This window comes from Cheilinus undulatus, linkage group 13 (assembly GCF_018320785.1).
Source record: "Cheilinus undulatus linkage group 13, ASM1832078v1, whole genome shotgun sequence".
Lineage (NCBI taxonomy): Eukaryota > Metazoa > Chordata > Actinopteri > Labriformes > Labridae > Cheilinus > Cheilinus undulatus.
The window spans coordinates 309624-328784 of NC_054877.1; the positions used below are offsets into that span (position 1 = coordinate 309624).

A 19161-nucleotide genomic window follows, 5' to 3' on the forward strand; every position below is an offset into this window, starting at 1 on the left:
ATATTAATTTGGCCAGTAGGTGGCGATGTGTATTAAGTTGCGGTGAGTTAAAATTGCAATGCTAAAGGCTTCCGTAGGATCTGGTTTTGAAAAACAATGGCTGTGTCTGAAATAATTTCTGCAGTTGAGTCCACTAGATAGTCCTCTATATACTGCTCACTAGACAGTGGATAGGGAGTAGGGAATGAGTGTGTGGTTCCGGACGCAGCCATTGGGCCCATTTCAATCAGCGCGGTCCGAGAGCGGAAGTGGTCTCCACTGCCTGTGCCTACTTCCGCTCTCAGAACACGCAGCGTAAAAAAAGCCCATTGTTTTTCCAGACCACATTTAGATGCGAGCGGGAAACATGGAACAAAGGTCATGTCTCTTTCAACATTTCTTGAACACCGTAAAGCTACATATGCAGAAAGTTCCAGACTTTTCCTCACGGATAATGTTTCCAGTGACGTCCTGCGACCAGTGCTTAGAAGGTAATACTACTTTACGTTCGACTCCAAATGAATAAATGTATGCTATTAGCAAGCTAACAAAGGGTGTTTGGCGTGGTATTGTAGCAAATTGTAAATATTCTCCATGCGGCTGAGCACATATTTAATGGTAAAACATTCATTAATCACCAATTACATTTTTACATGTCTGAAGTAACGCTACAGTGGACGGCTATAGGATTAGCAGTTGTGCAAACTGCTGCCAACCTTAACATTACACCTCAAATTCACCTTGAATTTACCGTCTTTTGAGGTGTTTCACTAACGCCAACTGGGAGGCTGGGAGGTGTTTTCTATTATTTGGTAGATACTAAAGACTCCAATATTATTAATAAATACATTCCAAATGGTTAAATTTACAATAAATTCCACGAAATTGACTGCCAGCAAAATGATTCCCTAGCTGGGCCAACCTCCTTTATTAAGAAGATATGTCGTGCTCCTACATGCTTTATCATAAGGTTACATGTTTTAGGCTATGTAACCTTATTGATAATGTTTTTAAATAAGGATTTTCAGCACATCTGTGGAGGTGAGTTTTTGTAACTGGTCAGTGATGGTGATATTGGTGGGGTCCAGTACAGGGAGGCCGCGGTCCAGTTTGTAACAGATCGCTGGAATGTGTTTTCCTTCGTGCCATTTGTCCACAGGTCATGAACACAAAACTTGTTAGGTACTTGTTCAAAGTTACACTTCCAGATTTTTTGCGTTTTGATTACTTTGGTTAATCTGATTCCTCAATAGCGGTTGATTGAAGAAACAAAATGCATGTCATCAATAACACAACATATGCAGAAACGCAGAAAACCCAGAAGTGTCTACCCAATGTAACTTTGAAGGCAGTGCTCTCGATTATATTTTTGTTTTGTTTTTTTTACTTCATATCCTGACGTCACTTCCTTCTGACGGTGGTGGTGATGGCAAAGTGGAGCCTCCAAGAGAGTCGGCTGAGAGTGGGGGTCTGCAGCTGGACCCAAGGACGGCTGGCTTGTACAAAGTAATGGCTGTAGCAGTTCTGGTAGCAATGACAGAGGGAGAAATGGCAGCAACGTTAGTCCCAATGATCCAGAGCTTTAAAACTTTTTTTAGGATGTTTATAGGTAGTTTTAATCCACGATCACTAGCCCCCAATCTCGGTCACTTTGCTCACACAAATTGGTGATAAATGTGCAAACCAGCCATGTAGAGGTATGAGGCACCTGTACAACATGAGAGGTGCTTGCAACGAGAGAGTCATTCTCAGTCATGCTCCACACAATTGTGTTCAAGTGGATTTAAAGATTCTAAAATGTCGTATTCTTAAGTTTGTTGGGAATGCAACATTTAATGTTATTAAGATTAATTTGTCTGAAATGTCCCATCTTGTTGTTAATTCCTTAGACTGGAGACCCTTGAGAGGAGCATCAGATGGGCAAGAGGGAGGATTCTCCCACTGGATGATGCAGATGAACTCCTTCCATTAGTGACCGGTTTTATTCAAGTAGTGCAAACAGCTTTGTCAACTCAAGATAAAGGTATTTTCTTTGATTCATACACTGGGCTATCTCTCTTGTCAGTCAGTCACACAATGTACAAGTAAATGCAATTCAAAGAGCTTTTCATTGCAAGGCATAATTCACACACACACAAAAAACAACAGAAAACTGTAATGCATTAGACAAATAAAAGAAAATGAAATATCTCAGCAGCATCCTTAAGAAGAAAAAAGATGAATACATTCCAGGCTTATTACAAACATCTAGTTAGATCTTGTTTAAGAAGTAAGTGTTGAGGTTGGGATAGACAGGACAGTTGTAATGTCTGCTAGAGATTACCTCATGTGTTAAGTCAAGGTTTTCAAGTCTGGAGACACTTAAAGGTGAACTTGTTTTCAACATGCTTAACTGATGTTCAGGAGGTAGGTCTGACCAATATAAATGAGTGTGAAAGTGCCTGTGATTGTACAGGAGCGCAGACAGGTGTATTAAACTGCGACTCTGCTTCCTGATCCCATCTCTGGGTTGTCATGGTTTAAGACCCCTAACAAACTTGGCCAGGTTCTTAGATATGAGAGCGGTTCCATCCAAAGTGGGATGAATACCATCTCTCCAGATAAGACCAGGTTTTCCCCAGAAAGACTTAATCTCAAACTGATATAAATCCTGACATTGTCACTAGAATTGCCAGACTCCAACCTCTACTGCATCCCTTACCATAACCATCTCTAATTATCAATTTCTTGAAATTAGGAATTATGAGGTCTTGATTAATGTTTTGTTATTTTCGTCTGTTTAACCAGTTTAAACTATTTCCTATTAAAATATTGACTGGAACACCTGCCGTTAAGTTGGTGATATTCCTGGAGGAGGACATATCAGTATTCATTCAAGCTAAATATTCTTATATAACATAAAGATAATATAAAAATGACATAGTGTTGCTTTAAATGCATTGTATTTAAAACAACTAAAAACACCAGGGCAATACACCTAACCATCCCTTTATAAAAGTTAAATGTCCATGCACCTCCACAGCTCCACCTGTGTGAGTGTAATAAAATATAGGCCTAATCAGGAGAGCACTATCAATCCTGTCTGCAGTTGGCTTAAATTAGCCTCAGGAAGACATGGACTGTCTCAGTGTGATCTTCGGGATAGTGGCTGACATGCATGCATTCTAGTTCATACCTTGTCATTAAATCTCTTTTTGCAACATTAGGTACCTCTGGATGTCAAGCCCCATTGGTCCAGACAGGTGATTTTGGTCGATCAGCTACCTAATCACTGAAGAACACCTGAGATTCCTGCTTTCATGTGGATTTGTAATTGCACAAATTGCTGAAATCCTGGATGTATCAGTCAGTACAGTTAAACGGAGACTGAGGTATGAATGACAATTTGCAGGGCATACAAACAATATATTTTCCTCAGATTGCAGGGCTCATGTTCTAAATGTTTAAATATTGTCTTCTTTGGTTGTCAGTTTATTCACTTGCAGTGCTTGACGGTATTTTTTTTCCCCAAGGAGTGCATGCTCCTAAATTGAAAAATTAGAGAGAGAAAGACAAGTGTGTTTTCCTCTGAGATACACACATAGATGCTTTAGTTACAAAGACAACAAATTAAATGAAAAAATGGAGTGAAGTTCATGGGAACTACTGAATAATGTTTGGTTATACGCACACATGCTCCTAAATAAATTTTACAGTACACTGTCGAGCCCTGACTTGGATTTTTTCTATATTACTATAAATTCAGTGAAATTGGTAGAAACCCGCTCATCTCAAGCCGGCATTCAGCATCTGAAGGTCAAAGTAAACTGGAATAGGCGAAAGTTAAATTACGTAATGTTATGCATATAGGGAAGACATTCCATTTGGGTCCTTCTGAGCATTAAGACCAGTGGCCATATTCTTTACATCCAAAACCAATAGCTGCTGTTATTATTGTTATGTTTACTATTGCTGTTATCTCTATCAGAAGTTGTGTTTTGTAAAATGATCACTTTCAGGGAAATACAAATACACTTGGACTGAAATGTGTTCTTCGCTCTCCTAGGTTTTTTACCTTGTCAACTTTATTGAGGTATGCACGCCTTTCTGATGCAGAACTCGATGAAGTGGTTCAGCAGTTGGTTGGAGAAAATGAAGAGATGGGAGCTAATGGGCCAGACTAGCTGCCATGGGTGTTCGAGTGCAGAGAAGGAGAGTGAGAGAGAGTTTGACTGGAGTGAATCCAGCCGGAGCCGTACACAGAGCATTGTCTCCCTCATTGCACCGGAGAACCTACAGTGTTGCAGGTCCCAACTCGCTGTGGCACACTGATGGGAACCACAAGCTCCTCAGGTAGGCTGATGATTAATTAATTTCAGTGAGACTAAATACTCAACCAACTGGATAATTGACATGGCTCTACGGTGCAAGCTTTTCACTAACTTTTGTGAGTAAATATGCTGCATGCAAATGTTTAAAAAAAAAAATTGGCCGTACTGGTGCGAGGGACTTGTGGATCTGATTACTTATGATGACATCAGAATAAACAAGCACAGATCCAGATGTATGTTGTTAGGACACAGTTAATATTCAGGTTTTTTGTAAAGTGTTTTCCCAGTCTATTGCACTAGAAACAGGTTTTATAAATTCAGGTGTACTGTGTTATCTAACTTGTAATTATGCGAAGATGTTAGCTGTGTCTTTTTTGTATTATATTACTTATTCATTGACGTTACAGTACATAGAAAATAGCACTTTGACTGCAAGCCTACATCTTTGGCAGGAGCAAGCATAGAAGCCTGAAGTTATTAATGTTATCCTAACACAGAATACAAATAACAGCTTTTTGTTTCATTTTTAGGCGGAGAATGGTGATCCATGGTGCAATCTGTGGCTTCAGCAGACTGGTTGTGTTTTTTTCATTGTAATCTATGTTAGTTTGATTTCATTATAATTAGAAATTTAGTCATTAGTGTTGTCTACGTGTTGTCAACACGTAGACAACATGTAAACAACACGTAGACAACGCGTGAAAAATCAACGCATTGTCTACGTGTTGTCTACCTGCTGTTCACTTGTTGTTCACGTGTTAGAATTCGCGTGTTTGTGAGCTGGATGGCCTTCCATAAACTGGCGGCGTGAATTTGCGCAGATCACTTGCGCGTATCGCGCGTCACGTGTCGTGTCTTCGCACAATTTGCGCCGCCCGAGGCAGACAGGCGTCAACTCGCATCTCTACATTGACTTTACATGTAAATCACTCGTGGGAATGAATTTACTCACGCCTGGTGTGAACGCACAGTTACAGTGGTAAAGATATTGTGTGTGTGGATTATTGAACTTGATGTGAAAATGTAAAGCTGAGAAGAGAACGGGGCTGAGCTTTGACTTCTGAGGGACTCCACAACTTACTGTAGATCTGCTGGAGGAGAGCTGAAGTAGACCCCCTTTGTCTGTTCTCAACTGTTTCCTTGTCTTTGCTCAGACCCTGATGATGAAGTCCGGTTGGTGGGAGGATCCAGCACCTGCTCTGGTAGACTAGAGATCAAATACCATGGACAGTGGAGACCAGTGGAACCTCAGTACTCTTCCTGGACTCTAAAGGGTTCAGCTGTGATTTGTCGAAGACTGGACTGTGGCTCTACTGTTTCATCTAGAGAGATAGAGGAATCCTCTCGCAGACCTGTGTGGTGGATCAACCGTGGTTGTTTAGAGTCTAGATCTACATTAAAGGAGTGTGTGAGCACAGAGGGTCGGTCCAGGTCTTCTGGTCTAGAAATGACCTGCTCAGGTATCAGTATTAACTCATTAGTGTCCAAATGTTTCTGAATGTTTGTCCTTCACATCACTATGTTAACAGAGTCTCATATGAACATGTCCTGCTGATTTTCTCTTGTCCATAAATCCACATTTGAATGAGTGCTAACTATTGTTGCCTTTAGACCTTGTTTCTACCTCTGTAATGGTAAACTGTGAGTTAGAGTTCAAACACAGAAACATGATTCAAAGAGCTGTGCTCATTCACAAACACTTTGAGAACAGCAAATGTGAGAAAAAGACATTTGATCATCAAACAGGTGGTCTGGAGTCCATCATTGTGGAGCTCTAACAGATTTTTGAGGAAATGAAACACATTCAAAAATGTTTTGAATGGATTTGAAATAAAGCTTGAAATGTAGGCAGTTGTACTCACTAGTTCATCAGGATAACTTCCTCCTCCATCTGCTCTGTTGTGAATCTTGTTGAGTGAAGACCAGGATCCTTGTCTCAGCCTGGTACCATCCTCCTACAGCCGAGCTTGGACAGGAACCAGTGAAGAGAAAGGACTGCTTTTAGATTGGCATCAACTTCTCTCTCTCTCTCCTAAATCTCCACAGACTCTGTCAGACTGGTGGACGGGACTGGTCTGTGTTCAGGCAGACTGGAGGTGAGGTCTGACCAGCGCTGGTCCCCAGTGTGTGAGGAGGACTTGGACCTGCAGGGTGCTCAGGTGGTCTGCAGGGAGCTGGACTGTGGGGCTCCTTCAGTCTTCAAGGGGGGAATGTTTGGAGGAGTGGAGGCTCCGTTCTGGACTAAGAAGTTCCAGTGTGAAGGCCACGAGTCTGCTCTCCTGGACTGTCCAGACTCAGGGTTGACTGGAAACACCTGTCCAGCTGCTACAGCTGTTGGCCTCACCTGCTCAGGTAGAGCTGGAGCTTTGATTGACTTCCCTTTGTTGTCCCACTGAAAGTATGAATGAGTGAAATGAATGATTGAAAGCACATTTGAAAGTGGAGCAGCTGACTGAGACACACACAGATGAAAGCATGATTGAACAGGAATATGAAAGAAACAGGAAGAGAGAGGAGGAGCACAGGTAGACTCTGATATAGACGGACCAATTATTCTGAGCTGGGACTGAAAGAGACTACAGACCAGGAAGACCAGACCGGTTGTTGGCTTCAATTTGGATTCACTCTCCAAATGTGGGTCAGTCAGATCCACTTTAGAGCTTCTGAAACCTAGAGCAGGGTCTACATCAGGAAGGATGTGTAAAAACTCTTCCTCATTGTGAGAACGTGGACTGATGGTTCCATTTATTAGGGCTCTGTTTGGTGTCATCAAGCTAAAAACAGCTTCAGTGCTGCTTGGATTGAAGTGGAGGAAGTTTAATGGCGTCCAGCTTTAGATTGTTTAGAGCAGGGATGGACAACTTTGGTCACCAAGAGGGCCGCATTCATTTTAAAGTCAATGACAAAGAGCCAGATTGTTCCAGATTGTTGGATTGATCATCAATCTAAGCCCTGTGATTCCTAAACATTCACCAACAGGAAGAAGATGTAGCTTTCCTCAGGATTTATTAGACCAACATTCATGTTTTTAAACTCAAGTGCAAATAGAAATAGTTTTTCCATGAGATATACACAGAACTAAATCAATTTACAGCTGCTTTTTCACTCAACATGATCCTCACTTGGTATTTTACTCACACAGTTTCTACAAGAGCATTTAGTGATGAATAGAAAAGCTTTACAGCAACAACTGCAGCCAACAGAATCTATGAAAAAGACAAAGGAAGAAATATTGACATCAATGAAATACTTGAAAACATAAAGAAATAAAACAAGAAAAATAAACAATTTTGATAAAATTAAAATTAGAAATTCAAAAAATATTAAAATGAAACATATTAAAATGTGAGGAATTTCAAATGTTTAATGAAATAACAACTAAGAATTAATCAAATAAAAACATTAAATGAATAACAACTGAATAAGGAATTCAATGAAGAGCAGAAACAAATGACACATAAAAATGAAGTAAAATCACATTTAGACAATGAAATAAAAATACAAGAAATTAATGTTTTAATGACTAAATTTCTAATTATAATGAAATCAAACTAAAATAGATTACAATGAACATACTTTAAAAAATAAATAAAAATGAATTATAAAGTATAAAAAGATGAATAAAAAAGAGAAAAGGAAATAAATACACAAAAGAAAAAAATCTGAAGTTAAAATAATAAGATTCATATTTTGTTGAAATAAACACAACTGAAAATAAATATTTTAAAAACAAATTTCAAAAACATTTAAAAGTAGATGTAGATGAAATTAAAGAACAAATTTCAAGTATGAAAAACATGAATAAAGAGAAAAAGAAAATGAAATAAAGACACAAAAGAAATTTGGAAGTTAACATAAAAAAAAAATTCTGTTGAAATCAGGAAACTGAAAATGAAGTATATTCTAAACAAATTTTAAAAAGACATGAAAAAGTAGAAGTAAAAACAATCAATACCAAAATTGTGATATGTTTTTTTTTGTGTGTAAAAATCAAAAGAAATTGGAAATATTTGAAATTTTTTAATTAAATAAAAATGTAATGAAATATCTAAATATATATCAGTAGCAGAAGATCATATGAGAAATGTTTCTGTTCTCATGCTTTCATGGCAGATTTCCACTGTTTTCCTGAGGTTAATCATTTATTGGTAACTGATTTTGATTCCAGGACCACATTGAATGAGGTGGAGGGCCGTTCGTGGTCACTACTGTGACCTGCAACACTGCACATGCATTGGCGTTCTGTCAAACCGCCTGATCGCTCCGTCTGAAAGCGTCTTAAATAGACTTTTAGCTGCTTTTAAGCAACTTTTTACGCTGTTCCTTCCGGATACTGACTCTTTTTAAAGTTATCTTTTGTTGTGCTGGCCAACATACTCAGCGCTTTCCTCGATCGTGAGTTATTGGAGGAGCAAACACAGCTCACCCTTACCGAACCAAAGGAGGAAACCCCACAAACTTATGAACTTTTCCTGTCAAACTTTAACAACGGCAGTGTGAGGAAAATGTCAGCATGCATACTCACAACTTAAAGATGACATGGAAAGACTGAGGACAGATGAGCTAATTCTGGACCTCTCTGCAGTGGCTTTGGCCCAGGTCGACTGTATCGCTCTAAACATGTCCCGCGGTACCTGCTACAGCTCTCTGCCTCAATCTCCAGAGCCACGACACCACTCTTCCATGGTCCGGCTCTGCTATCCACAGTGGTCACTTGGTTGTCTCCAGGACCGTGAAAGGATCACCCTCGGTGCTAAGCCCAAGTCACAAGCCTGCTCCACTCCCTTCCTAGAGCAGCCACGGGCTGCTGTCAAAAGCGGCAGAAAAAGATCACCTCCCTCCTCGCCGGAGAGTCTCAAGCTGGTAAATAAATTCCAGGTCCTGGGGGAGGCTGTGGCACCGGGGTCCTCTTCGAGCTCTAACCGGAATATCCTGTCTTCTCCTGGCGAGCACCCCCGCTATCCGCTGGGCCCACCGCTGTCCCTGGCCCCACGCCGTCACTGACTGCTGCGTACTCCAGCATCGTACCGGCCTCCGGGAAGCAGACCTCCGCCGGTGACCACACTTCTTCGGCTCCGCTCCGCTCCACGCCAGCCGCTCGCCCCTCCAGAGAACCCCGCCGCAACTCAGGTTACAGCAATCATGCCTCAGGCTCAACACCCGTTAGCATCGTGGGATCCTCTTTAGTCCGTGGTGTGTCTGTCTCCAAAGCTAAAACTTTCTGCTACCCTGGAGCCTGCGTTAAGGATATTAAACCATCCGCTACCCTCCTCCTTCAGAAACATCCACCATCGTCGTCGACACAGGATTTAACAACATTACATTCCAGCAGTCTGACCAACTGAAGGCAGACATAACGAGCCTCATTGACGACCTGCTGGACACTGGTAAACAATGCGTCATTTCCGGCCCGCTGCCCCCTCCCTGCTTTGGTGATGTCAAATTCAGCCGAGTCCGCTCACTTCACGTCTGGCTGAAAGGTTACTGCAGGTCGAGGGGAATTCCCTTTGTGGACAACTTCACAACCCTCTTAAACCGCCCTGAGCTCTTTAAGCGTGATGGCCTTCATCCCAATTATAATGGCACACAGCTCTCCTCCAGGGATACTGAACTAACTCTGCTGTCCTGTATGGGGTCATCACCTTCACACTGACTCCCAGTAAGACCCATGACTCTTCCTTCTGCTCCTGTTGTTAAACCAAGTGTCCCAATAAGCAACAGGTACTGTACCAGCTCAAGTCACCACGTTAAGACCCGTTTTAAATGTTTCAGGAAGGTAAATTTAAAAAACCTTCACACCTTATCACATTCTGCATCTACTCAGCCAAATTCTGTCAGATTTGGGTTACTGAATGTGAGATCCTTATCAAATAAGTCCTTCATCTGTCAAGAGTTTATTAATAACAAAGTGCTAGACCATCACAGAAACCTGGTTACATGACAATGTCATTCCACTCATTGAAACAGCGCCCCCTGGTTTCCATTTTCTTGATCAGCCTCGCTCCACTGGTCGAGGCGGTGGCCTGGCTGTCAGTTATCGAAACATGTCTTGCTCTCTGGTGTCTTTCGGCTAGTTTTCATAATTTGAATCATTATGTTTTAAAATCAGTGATAAGGCCCCTCTCCTCTGTGTTCTAGTTCACAGACCACCAAAACAATCCAGCAACTTTATCAGTGAATTCTCTGAATTGTCTCATTTTGCTTAAATAAAATAAGGTCCTAATACTTGGTGACTTCAATATTCATGTTTGTTGCCCCTCCCATCCTCTCGCTAAAGATTTCTTACTTGTTATCGAACAATTCAATCTGTTACAGTCTGTTAACAATCTGACACACATCAAAAATCACACTCTGGACCTGGTTTCATCCTCCGGTCTCTCCCTCAATAATCTGGAACTTATTGACGTGTGTCTCTGATCATAAAGCAGTTGTGTTTGATTTATCACTGTCACTCCCTTCACCTACATCTGTACCCCTGTCTTGCTCTCGCATCCTTACCAGCAACACAGCTAGCCAGTTCTCTGCTGCTTTCAGAGCGGCTCCATCCACTGTCCTCATTGAATCCTCCTCCCCATCATTTACCACGGAGGAGCTGCTATCTCTTTTCAATCAGTCCTGCAGCCGTGTTCTCGATAACATTGCCCCTCTCAAAAGAAAATCATGCAAACCAAAGTCCTCTCCATGGCTCAATGACCATACTAGAGCTATTAGGCGCAACCACAGAAACGCAGAACGAAAGTTGCGTAAGGACCACCTGCAGATCTCCCACGATATTTACAAACACCTCCTGTCCCAATACCAGCTGTCTGTTAAGGATGCAAGAGCAAAATACTTCTCCAGAATCATTGAAACCAGTTCCCATAAGCCAAGAATCCTGTTCAGCACTATTAACTCCATTGTAAACCCTCCCCTCAATTCCAACCTACAACCCCTCTCAATCAGCTGTGAGGATTTTAAGAATTTCTTTCCAAATAAGGTCAACAGTATCCGTCAGAATATCACACCCTCTGGGATGGCTCCAATAAATCCTCCAAATCCACCATCATTTATTAATTTTCTCCCCATCTCCCTCCCAGAGCTTAATACGATCATTTCTGGTTCTAAACACACTTCATCTAGCATTGACATCATCCCCACTAAGAGGGTCTTGAGGTAACTGGTCTCAGCCTTCTTAATATCATTAACAGCTCCCTGCTCACTGGAAACGTCCCACGGTCACTCAAACATGCCACAGTCCAACCCTCATTAAAAAAACCAGCCCTCAACCCACAATCTCCGAACAATTACAGGCCCATTTCAAAACTTCCGTTCCTCAGTAAAGTCCTAGAGAAAGCAGTCCTCAGTCAGTTCCTTCCATACCTTAACAATAACAGCATCTTTGGAAAATTTCAGGCTCACCACAGCACAGAATCTGCCTTGTTGAGGGTCACCAATGATCTGCTTGTAGCAGCTGACCATGGCCTCCCCACAGTTCTTGTCCTCTTAGACCTCAGTGCCCCCTTTGACACAGTAGACCACAACATACTCATCCACCGCCTGCAGCACTGGGTTGGAGTTTCAGGACCCGTCCTGGACTGGTTTCAATCCTACCTCACAAATAGAACTTTCTCAGTTGCCCTCAACAACTCTTCCTCCACCTCCACCCCTCTGTCATGTGGGGTTCCCCAAGGTTTGGTCCTAGGGCCTCTCCTGTTCTCCATCTACATGCTTCCCTTAGGAAAAATCTTCCAGGAACACAACAATCATTTCACTCCTATGCAGACGATACCCAGTTAAATCTCCCCCTTCAACTGAATGACCAAACCAGACCCATTTCCCTTACTAAGTGTCCTGAGGATATCAGGGCATGGATGGCTGATCATTTCTTACAGCTCAATGAAAACAAAACAGAGGTCCAGCTCCGCTAACACCACAGTACCGTCACTTAGTCAGCTATCAAATCACATCATATCTCACGCTAAAAACCGAGGGAGAGTTTTTGACAGTCCCCTGAAATTTGACAGGCAAATAAGCACAGTCATCAAATCCAGTTTCTTGCAACTCAGGATCATTTCCAAAAGAAGGACATTCATTTCACATAATGACTTAGAAAAAGTCATCCATGCCTTGATATCCTCCAGACTTGACCGCTGCAATTCACTTTATTTTAGCATCAGTCAGTCTTCTATTCACTAACAACTTGCTCAAAATACTGCTGCACGACTCCCCTATAGATGTAAAAAACAAGATTATATCACACCCATACTAGCATCCCTACACTGGTTACCAGTTCAGTACAGAATCCCATACAAAATTCTCCTGTTTGTTTATAAAGCCCTTCATGACCTCCCTCCAAGCTACATCAAGAACTCTTAACACCCCACAGTACAGCTGGACCCCTCAGATCATCAGATCAAGGACTTTAACCATCCCACGATCACACCGTAAACATGGCAACAGGGCTTTTTCAGTAGCCGCTCCAACACTCTGGAACAACCTACCATCACATATACGATCAGCTGATTCTGTGGACTGCTTCAAAAAACACTTAAAGACTCACTTTTATTCTCTTGATTTTTCTGATTGTTAATCCGTCCGGCCCTGTGTTTTTGTTTCCTCGTTGTTTTATGCTTGACCCATTTTGTGTGTGTGTGTGTAGGTGTGTGTGTGTGTCTGCAGGTGTGTGGGTGCGTGTGTGTGTGCACGTGGTATACCCGTATGTACTTGCATACTTATGGATATGTCACTATTATGTTGTCTATGTTTATGTCTTAAACGTTCTTGCAGTTTCATGATCTGTTCTATTTGGTGTTTTTAAATATACTCTTTTTAAATTTTCCTGTGCAGCACTTTGGTACTAACGTTGACCCCCTGCCCCCAGTTGTCCAACCCTGCTTTAGAGTCAGGTTGAGTTTGTGTGTGTAGTTGTAGCTAGAAGTCCTCAGCATTACAGTGGTAAAGATATTGTGTGTGTGGATTATTGAACTTGATGTGAAAATGTAAAGCTGAGAAGAGAACGGGGCTGAGCTTTGACTTCTGAGGGACTCCACAACTTACTGTAGATCTGCTGGAGGAGAGCTGAAGTAGACCCCCTTTGTCTGTTCTCAACTGTTTCCTTGTCTTTGCTCAGACCCTGATGAAGTCCGGTTGGTGGGAGGATCCAGCACCTGCTCTGGTAGACTAGAGATCAAACACCATGGAGAGTGGAGACCACTGGATCCTCAGTACTCTTCCTGGACTCTAAAGGGTTCAGCTGTGATTTGTCAAAGACTGGACTGTGGCTCTGCTGTTTCATCTAGATGGATAAAGGAATCCTCTGACAGACCTGTGTGGAGGATCACCCCTGACTGTGTAGAGTCTAGATCTACATTAAAGGAATGTGTGACAACAGGGGATCCATCCAGCTATGATGGTCTAGAAATGACCTGCTCAGGTATCAGTATTAACTCATTAGTGTCCAAATGTTTCTGAATGTTTGTCCTTCACATCACTATGTTTACAGAGTCTCATATGAACATGTCCTGCTGATTTTCTCTTGTCCATAAATCCACATTTGAATGAGTGCTAACTATTGTTGCCTTTAGACCTTGTTTCTACCTCTGTAATGGTAAACTGTGAGTTAGAGTTCAAACACAGAAACATGATTCAAAGAGCTGTGCTCATTCACAAACACTTTGAGAACAGCAAATGTGAGAAAAAGACATTTGATCATCAAACAGGTGGTCTGGAGTCCATCATTGTGGAGCTCTAACAGATTTTTGAGGAAATGAAACACATTCAAAAATGTTTTGAATGGATTTGAAATAAAGCTTGAAATGTAGGCAGTTGTACTCACTAGTTCATCAGGATAACTTCCTCCTCCATCTGCTCTGTTGTGAATCTTGTTGAGTGAAGACCAGGATCCTTGTCTCAGCCTGGTACCATCCTCCTACAGCTGAGCTTGGACAGGAACCAGTGAAGAGAAAGGACTGCTTTTAGATTGGCATCAACTTCTCTCTCTCTCTCCTAAATCTCCACAGACTCTGTCAGACTGGTGGACGGGACTGGTCTGTGTTCAGGCAGACTGGAGGTGAGGTCTGACCAGCGCTGGTCCCCAGTGTGTGAGGAGGACTTGGACCTGCAGGGTGCTCAGGTGGTCTGCAGGGAGCTGGGCTGTGGGGCTCCTTCAGTCTTCAAGGGGGGAATGTTTGGAGGAGGGGAGGCTCCGTTCTGGACTAAGAAGTTCCAGTGTGAAGGCTACGAGTCTGCTCTCCTGGACTGTGGAGGATCTGGCTCAGGTAGAAACACCTGCTCACCTGGTAAAGCTGTTGGACTCTCCTGTGAAAGTAAGAGAGCAGACGTAGCTTTGATTTGACTCACTAGTTCACTTCCTTTAATAATTCTGTTCTTGTCTGTTTAGATCCAGATTATATCAGGTTGGTGGGAGAGCCCAGCCGGTGTGCAGGAACACTGGAGATGAAACTCAAAGAAGAGTGGAGACCTTTGGCAGAGAAGGAATCTGACTGGGACCAGAGGTCTGCAGCTGTAGTCTGTACAATCCTGAAATGTGGTTCTGCTGTTTCAACAAGAGTGGAACATGATGATGAAAGACCGGTGTGGGGGATCAGAGGTTCCTGTGTCCAGACAACGTCTTCTCTGTTCCAGTGTGTAGATCATGAATCTGGTTACACCAGCAGGGGCCTTGAGGTGATCTGCTCAGGTAATACTAAACATCACACCTGAATTTGGTATCCTGAGTCCTACTATGAATGTATGATTTCAGATTCATAGAACAACTTCATATTTGATTTTCACTTCAGTTTTATGTTTCACCATTAAAAGGAGATGCAGAGATAAATATGATGAATAAATAATATTTTTTTTATTACTGAACCACCAAAACACAGAAAACCTCTGAACACATAATCATGTAGCTGTAATAATAAGGGGCAGACATGCAGAAACAAACACAATCAAAGCAGAATAACAAGGAGAAAAAACCCTGAAAGCATGAGGATTATGGGTAACTGTGGATATGTCAGTGTGCTACATCAACCATTACACCTTTATCTAAACCAGAGCAACAGGACTACAAAATCCATCCAACAGAGAGGGAACCACTCCAGAGCTCCAAGACATCAATGACAGCATCAGTTAAAGAGCAGCTGAATAAAAACACAGACCTGATAAATACTGATGTGATGAATGTTAAGAATCTGGAGTTTCTGAAACAAATGAGCAGAAGAGTGATATGAGAGTGATGGGGCTGCCATCCTAACGAAGCGTTTTTGGAGGAGCAGGATTAAACCAGGAGTCCTGGTCTAAACACTCTCTGATAAACTGATGTGAATCAATCAGTGATGTTTACATCAGAGGTCTGAGAGCGTCGGTCTGTGGAGTCTTGGAGCTGTAATAAAGTAACGTGTCCTCTCATGTCCTCCATTATGTCCGTTTGTTTCTCCAGATTTGCTTGAAAAGCCAAACATCACCTTCTCCTTCTCCACTGACGGGGTCTCCGAGGCCACGCCGCAGGGCTACCAGGCCCTCATTGGCACTAGCTTCAACATCACGTGCTCCATCAGACCTCAGTATGAAGGAGGAGATTTCCAGCTCATCTTCTCTGACTCCATCACAACACAGAGCTACACCCAGACAGCTGTCAACCATGCTGCCCACTTCCTGTTTCCTCCTGCAGACCAGAGCCACGGAGGCCAGTACAGCTGTGTTTATCACCTCCATGTTTTCTCCCAGACCTTCTCCTCAGAGAGCCAGACTGTCTCTCTCACTGTTGGAGGTAACTTCTCTGATTATCTGGCTCATTCTCCACCAGTATATTCACATTCACTCCTGTCAGACTCTCTTACCTGAGCAGGTGTTCACTCATTTCTGCTCACATGTTACTAAATATTTCACCATCAGCTCAGAAAAGAACAGCTCATTATTATTTTAGTCACAGTAAAACTTCCTCCACACTGCTGACATGTTAGCCATGGGGTTGCTAACGCTGCTACGTTACTGGTGTGTTGACGTTCTGCTCCAGTGTTCCCAGTTAGTGACAGCTGATGGAGATGATGGGGGCGGAGAAATCAGCTCAGGTTGCTGATCCTGGATCAGTTAAAATGCCAAAACCAGCTCTGATCTGATCCTGAGGTCCTGATCAGGACGTCCCTGATGAAGATGTCAGATTTCAGAAGTGTTCCTGTTTTTCTGACTTCAGGGCTGCTGAGATAAATGAAGGGCTCTTCTAGATTTAAAAGCTTCACAAACTTTAACTGGACTCTGGTTCAGTGGTCTGAAGGTACTGAGCTGACTTTGTCATGTGATCAAATCTGTTTCAGACCCTCTGAGAGACCTGATCATCAGATGTGTGGTCCTGATTGGTGGTCTGCTGACGATCATCACTGCCCTCTACTGCTGCTATAAGGTACTGCACTCATCTTTATTTAGTGGAGGATTCAGACTGATGTCATTAGGAAAAAGCTCTCAGTGATTTTACTGGTTTAAAGAGACTTTTAATGATTTCTCTCCAGGTCAAAACCAAGCAGCAACCTCCGGTCCTGAATAATGAAGTCAACGTGGAAATGCAAATACTTTCAACACCGCAAGAGTCCACTTGAGGCTGGCTGCAGGAACAGTCCAGTCTGGACTCCAGTTAAACAGCTGGTTTTTACAGTAGAGTTAAACTGGTTTACAGACTGGTTCAAAAAAAAAAAACCAGGCTGTAACTGGGGGGGGTGTCTTTGTTTAGATTATAGGAAAAACCTCACTGCGGACTGATTGGTGCGTCTCATTTGATTGACAGATAGCTCAACATGCAGACGCTACGTTTCTGTCAACCAGAATGCTAGCTAGCAGGCTGACAGGAAGTCGAGCTTAGTGGGCGGGCCGTTAGGTTGATCCAAAGTTCAGTTGTGACTGTGATTTCAATAAGGAAGCCTGCGTGGATTGGCTTCAGGAGCCGTTTGAGTCCACCTATTGTAAGCAGACGGCTGACGTCACACAGGGTTGGTCCAGTTCTTTCTACAGTCTAGGGTCCAACCAGACTGATCCTCAGGGACTACTGATGTTCTTTTCTTCATGACTGCCTGTGGTCTCAGTGAGGACGGTGGAGCCAGAGACGTTTTTATGTGACATCTGTCGACATTGTGGGTATCTGTGGGAAAAGAGCCCGAATCTGATCAAAGTGTTGATATTTCCTTTCCAGAGTCTGTTCTCTTCTTCAGGGTGAAACAGTCACCGTTTCTTTACACCATAGCTGCATGATAAGACCACTGAACGCTTCGCTTGGACTACAGAGAAAGGCTTCCATCTACTTCCTATCCTACATGTAGAGAACAATAGGAGCCATTTGGCTTCTTATATTCTATAGAAATATCTGTCAAACATCATTAAACTGGTCATCTGCTGCTGTCATTACTCCAACTCCCTCCTTAAAAGCCTCCTATGGACAGGTGTTGAAAATTAGCACTAGTGCTATAACACTTAAAACAATGCATCTGGTGTTTTCCAATGTAATTGTTATGTCCATATTAAATAAATGAAATAAAACATTGAACCTTAAAATAATGACCTCTCATTGGCCACAGCCCTCTGTGAGTCCAAACTGGACTAGTGGTATAGATGATGGATAATTCCCTCTTTATTCCTCAGAGATCAGCTTCAAAGTCTCAGAGATGTCTGCTGATACTTTTCTTCTCACCACCAAGGCCTGAAACTCAGACTGATCCTACTATTTCCCTTCTTTGAGACTCACATCTTCCTCTACCCTCCTGCTTCTCACATGGAAATCATTTTCAAAGCACCATCATGGGGGACAGTGTGGTTTGAAATACTCTTTTTTACAGGGATGGGGATCATTCATTTTTATTGATATTGATACCCTTATCGATACTCCTCATTGATCCTAGTCCTTATTGATATCACTATCGATACTTTTCTATAATTTGGTGGAAAAAGGTGTAAATTCAGCCGACACTGGAAGAACAAGGACATTTTGTATATATGTGAATAATTTCAGGAATCTTTTGTCACAGATTGATTATTATTTTTACTGTTTGGTTCCTCAGAGAGCTGAGAACAAGTCTGTGCACAAATGTCTTCTTCACTATTTTTGTATGGTGGGTAAAACATGAATATCTTTGAGTTTTATTTCTGTTTAGTGTTTTCTCTTGTATTTATAGTCCCAGATGTGACATTACTGCAGCACACATGTTCTTACAGCCCAGGTTGTCCTGAAGAAAGGATGTTCAGAGCTTGACGGGGCACCACAGGGCTGATGTTTGACAAGCTTTTAAAGACAAAAAGTCCAGGAGAGACCAAACGCTTCAGGGCTCAGAGGGTTCATTTTTACCTGCTGATGTAAACAATGATCACCTGCAGTTGTCTTTTAGATGTGAAGGATCTGTTAGATGTGTGCAGCTGCTGTATTTGTTTGGTATTTTCCTGTCGCCTGTTTTATATGAGATCTGCATCATTATTTTTACTGTTCATTCACTGTTCTGTTCATTTAAAGAGTAACTAAACCTCAGACCACTGTAGTCAGATACAAACATGCATATTTGTAGTAGTGCTGTTGATCAGGTAGGGTCCACATGTTGACTCTTTAGGAAAGTGTTAAATTCTACTTTTGTGTTAAAAATGAGCAGAGACTGCCCTCTACAGGCTGGAACTGTCCACTGTGACAGAATATCTTGGAACATTTCTACTGGCTGATCTGGTGCCGTCTGTCATCACCACACAGATCAACAGTAACCGCCCACTTTTCCCCCGACTGCCACTTCACTGGTAGAAGCCACAGCCTTAATGTGAAGCTCCACCAATCAGAGATGTTACTGTGGCACTGAAGGATTGTGGGAAATGTAGTGCTGTTGACTGAAATGATCTAAAAACATGTTTTTCCTAAAACAGGGTGAAT

At 42.3% G+C, this 19161-nt stretch overlaps 1 protein-coding gene across 1 annotated transcript in view; it reads left to right on the plus strand.

Moving 5' to 3' along the window:
* The window catches only part of LOC121519840 (scavenger receptor cysteine-rich type 1 protein M130-like), a 46703-nt gene extending 29785 nt beyond the window's left edge, over window positions 1-16918 (plus strand). Inside the window, exons 5-12 of the mRNA XM_041802868.1 lie at window positions 5444-5749; window positions 6336-6641; window positions 13399-13701; window positions 14288-14593; window positions 14668-14967; window positions 15712-16041; window positions 16586-16671; window positions 16778-16918. Coding sequence (XP_041658802.1) covers window positions 5444-5749; window positions 6336-6641; window positions 13399-13701; window positions 14288-14593; window positions 14668-14967; window positions 15712-16041; window positions 16586-16671; window positions 16778-16864 — 2024 coding nt within the window. The 3' untranslated portion in view covers window positions 16865-16918. The remainder of the gene's footprint in view (window positions 1-5443; window positions 5750-6335; window positions 6642-13398; window positions 13702-14287; window positions 14594-14667; window positions 14968-15711; window positions 16042-16585; window positions 16672-16777) is intronic.
* The last annotated feature ends 2243 nt before the right edge of the window (window positions 16919-19161 follow it).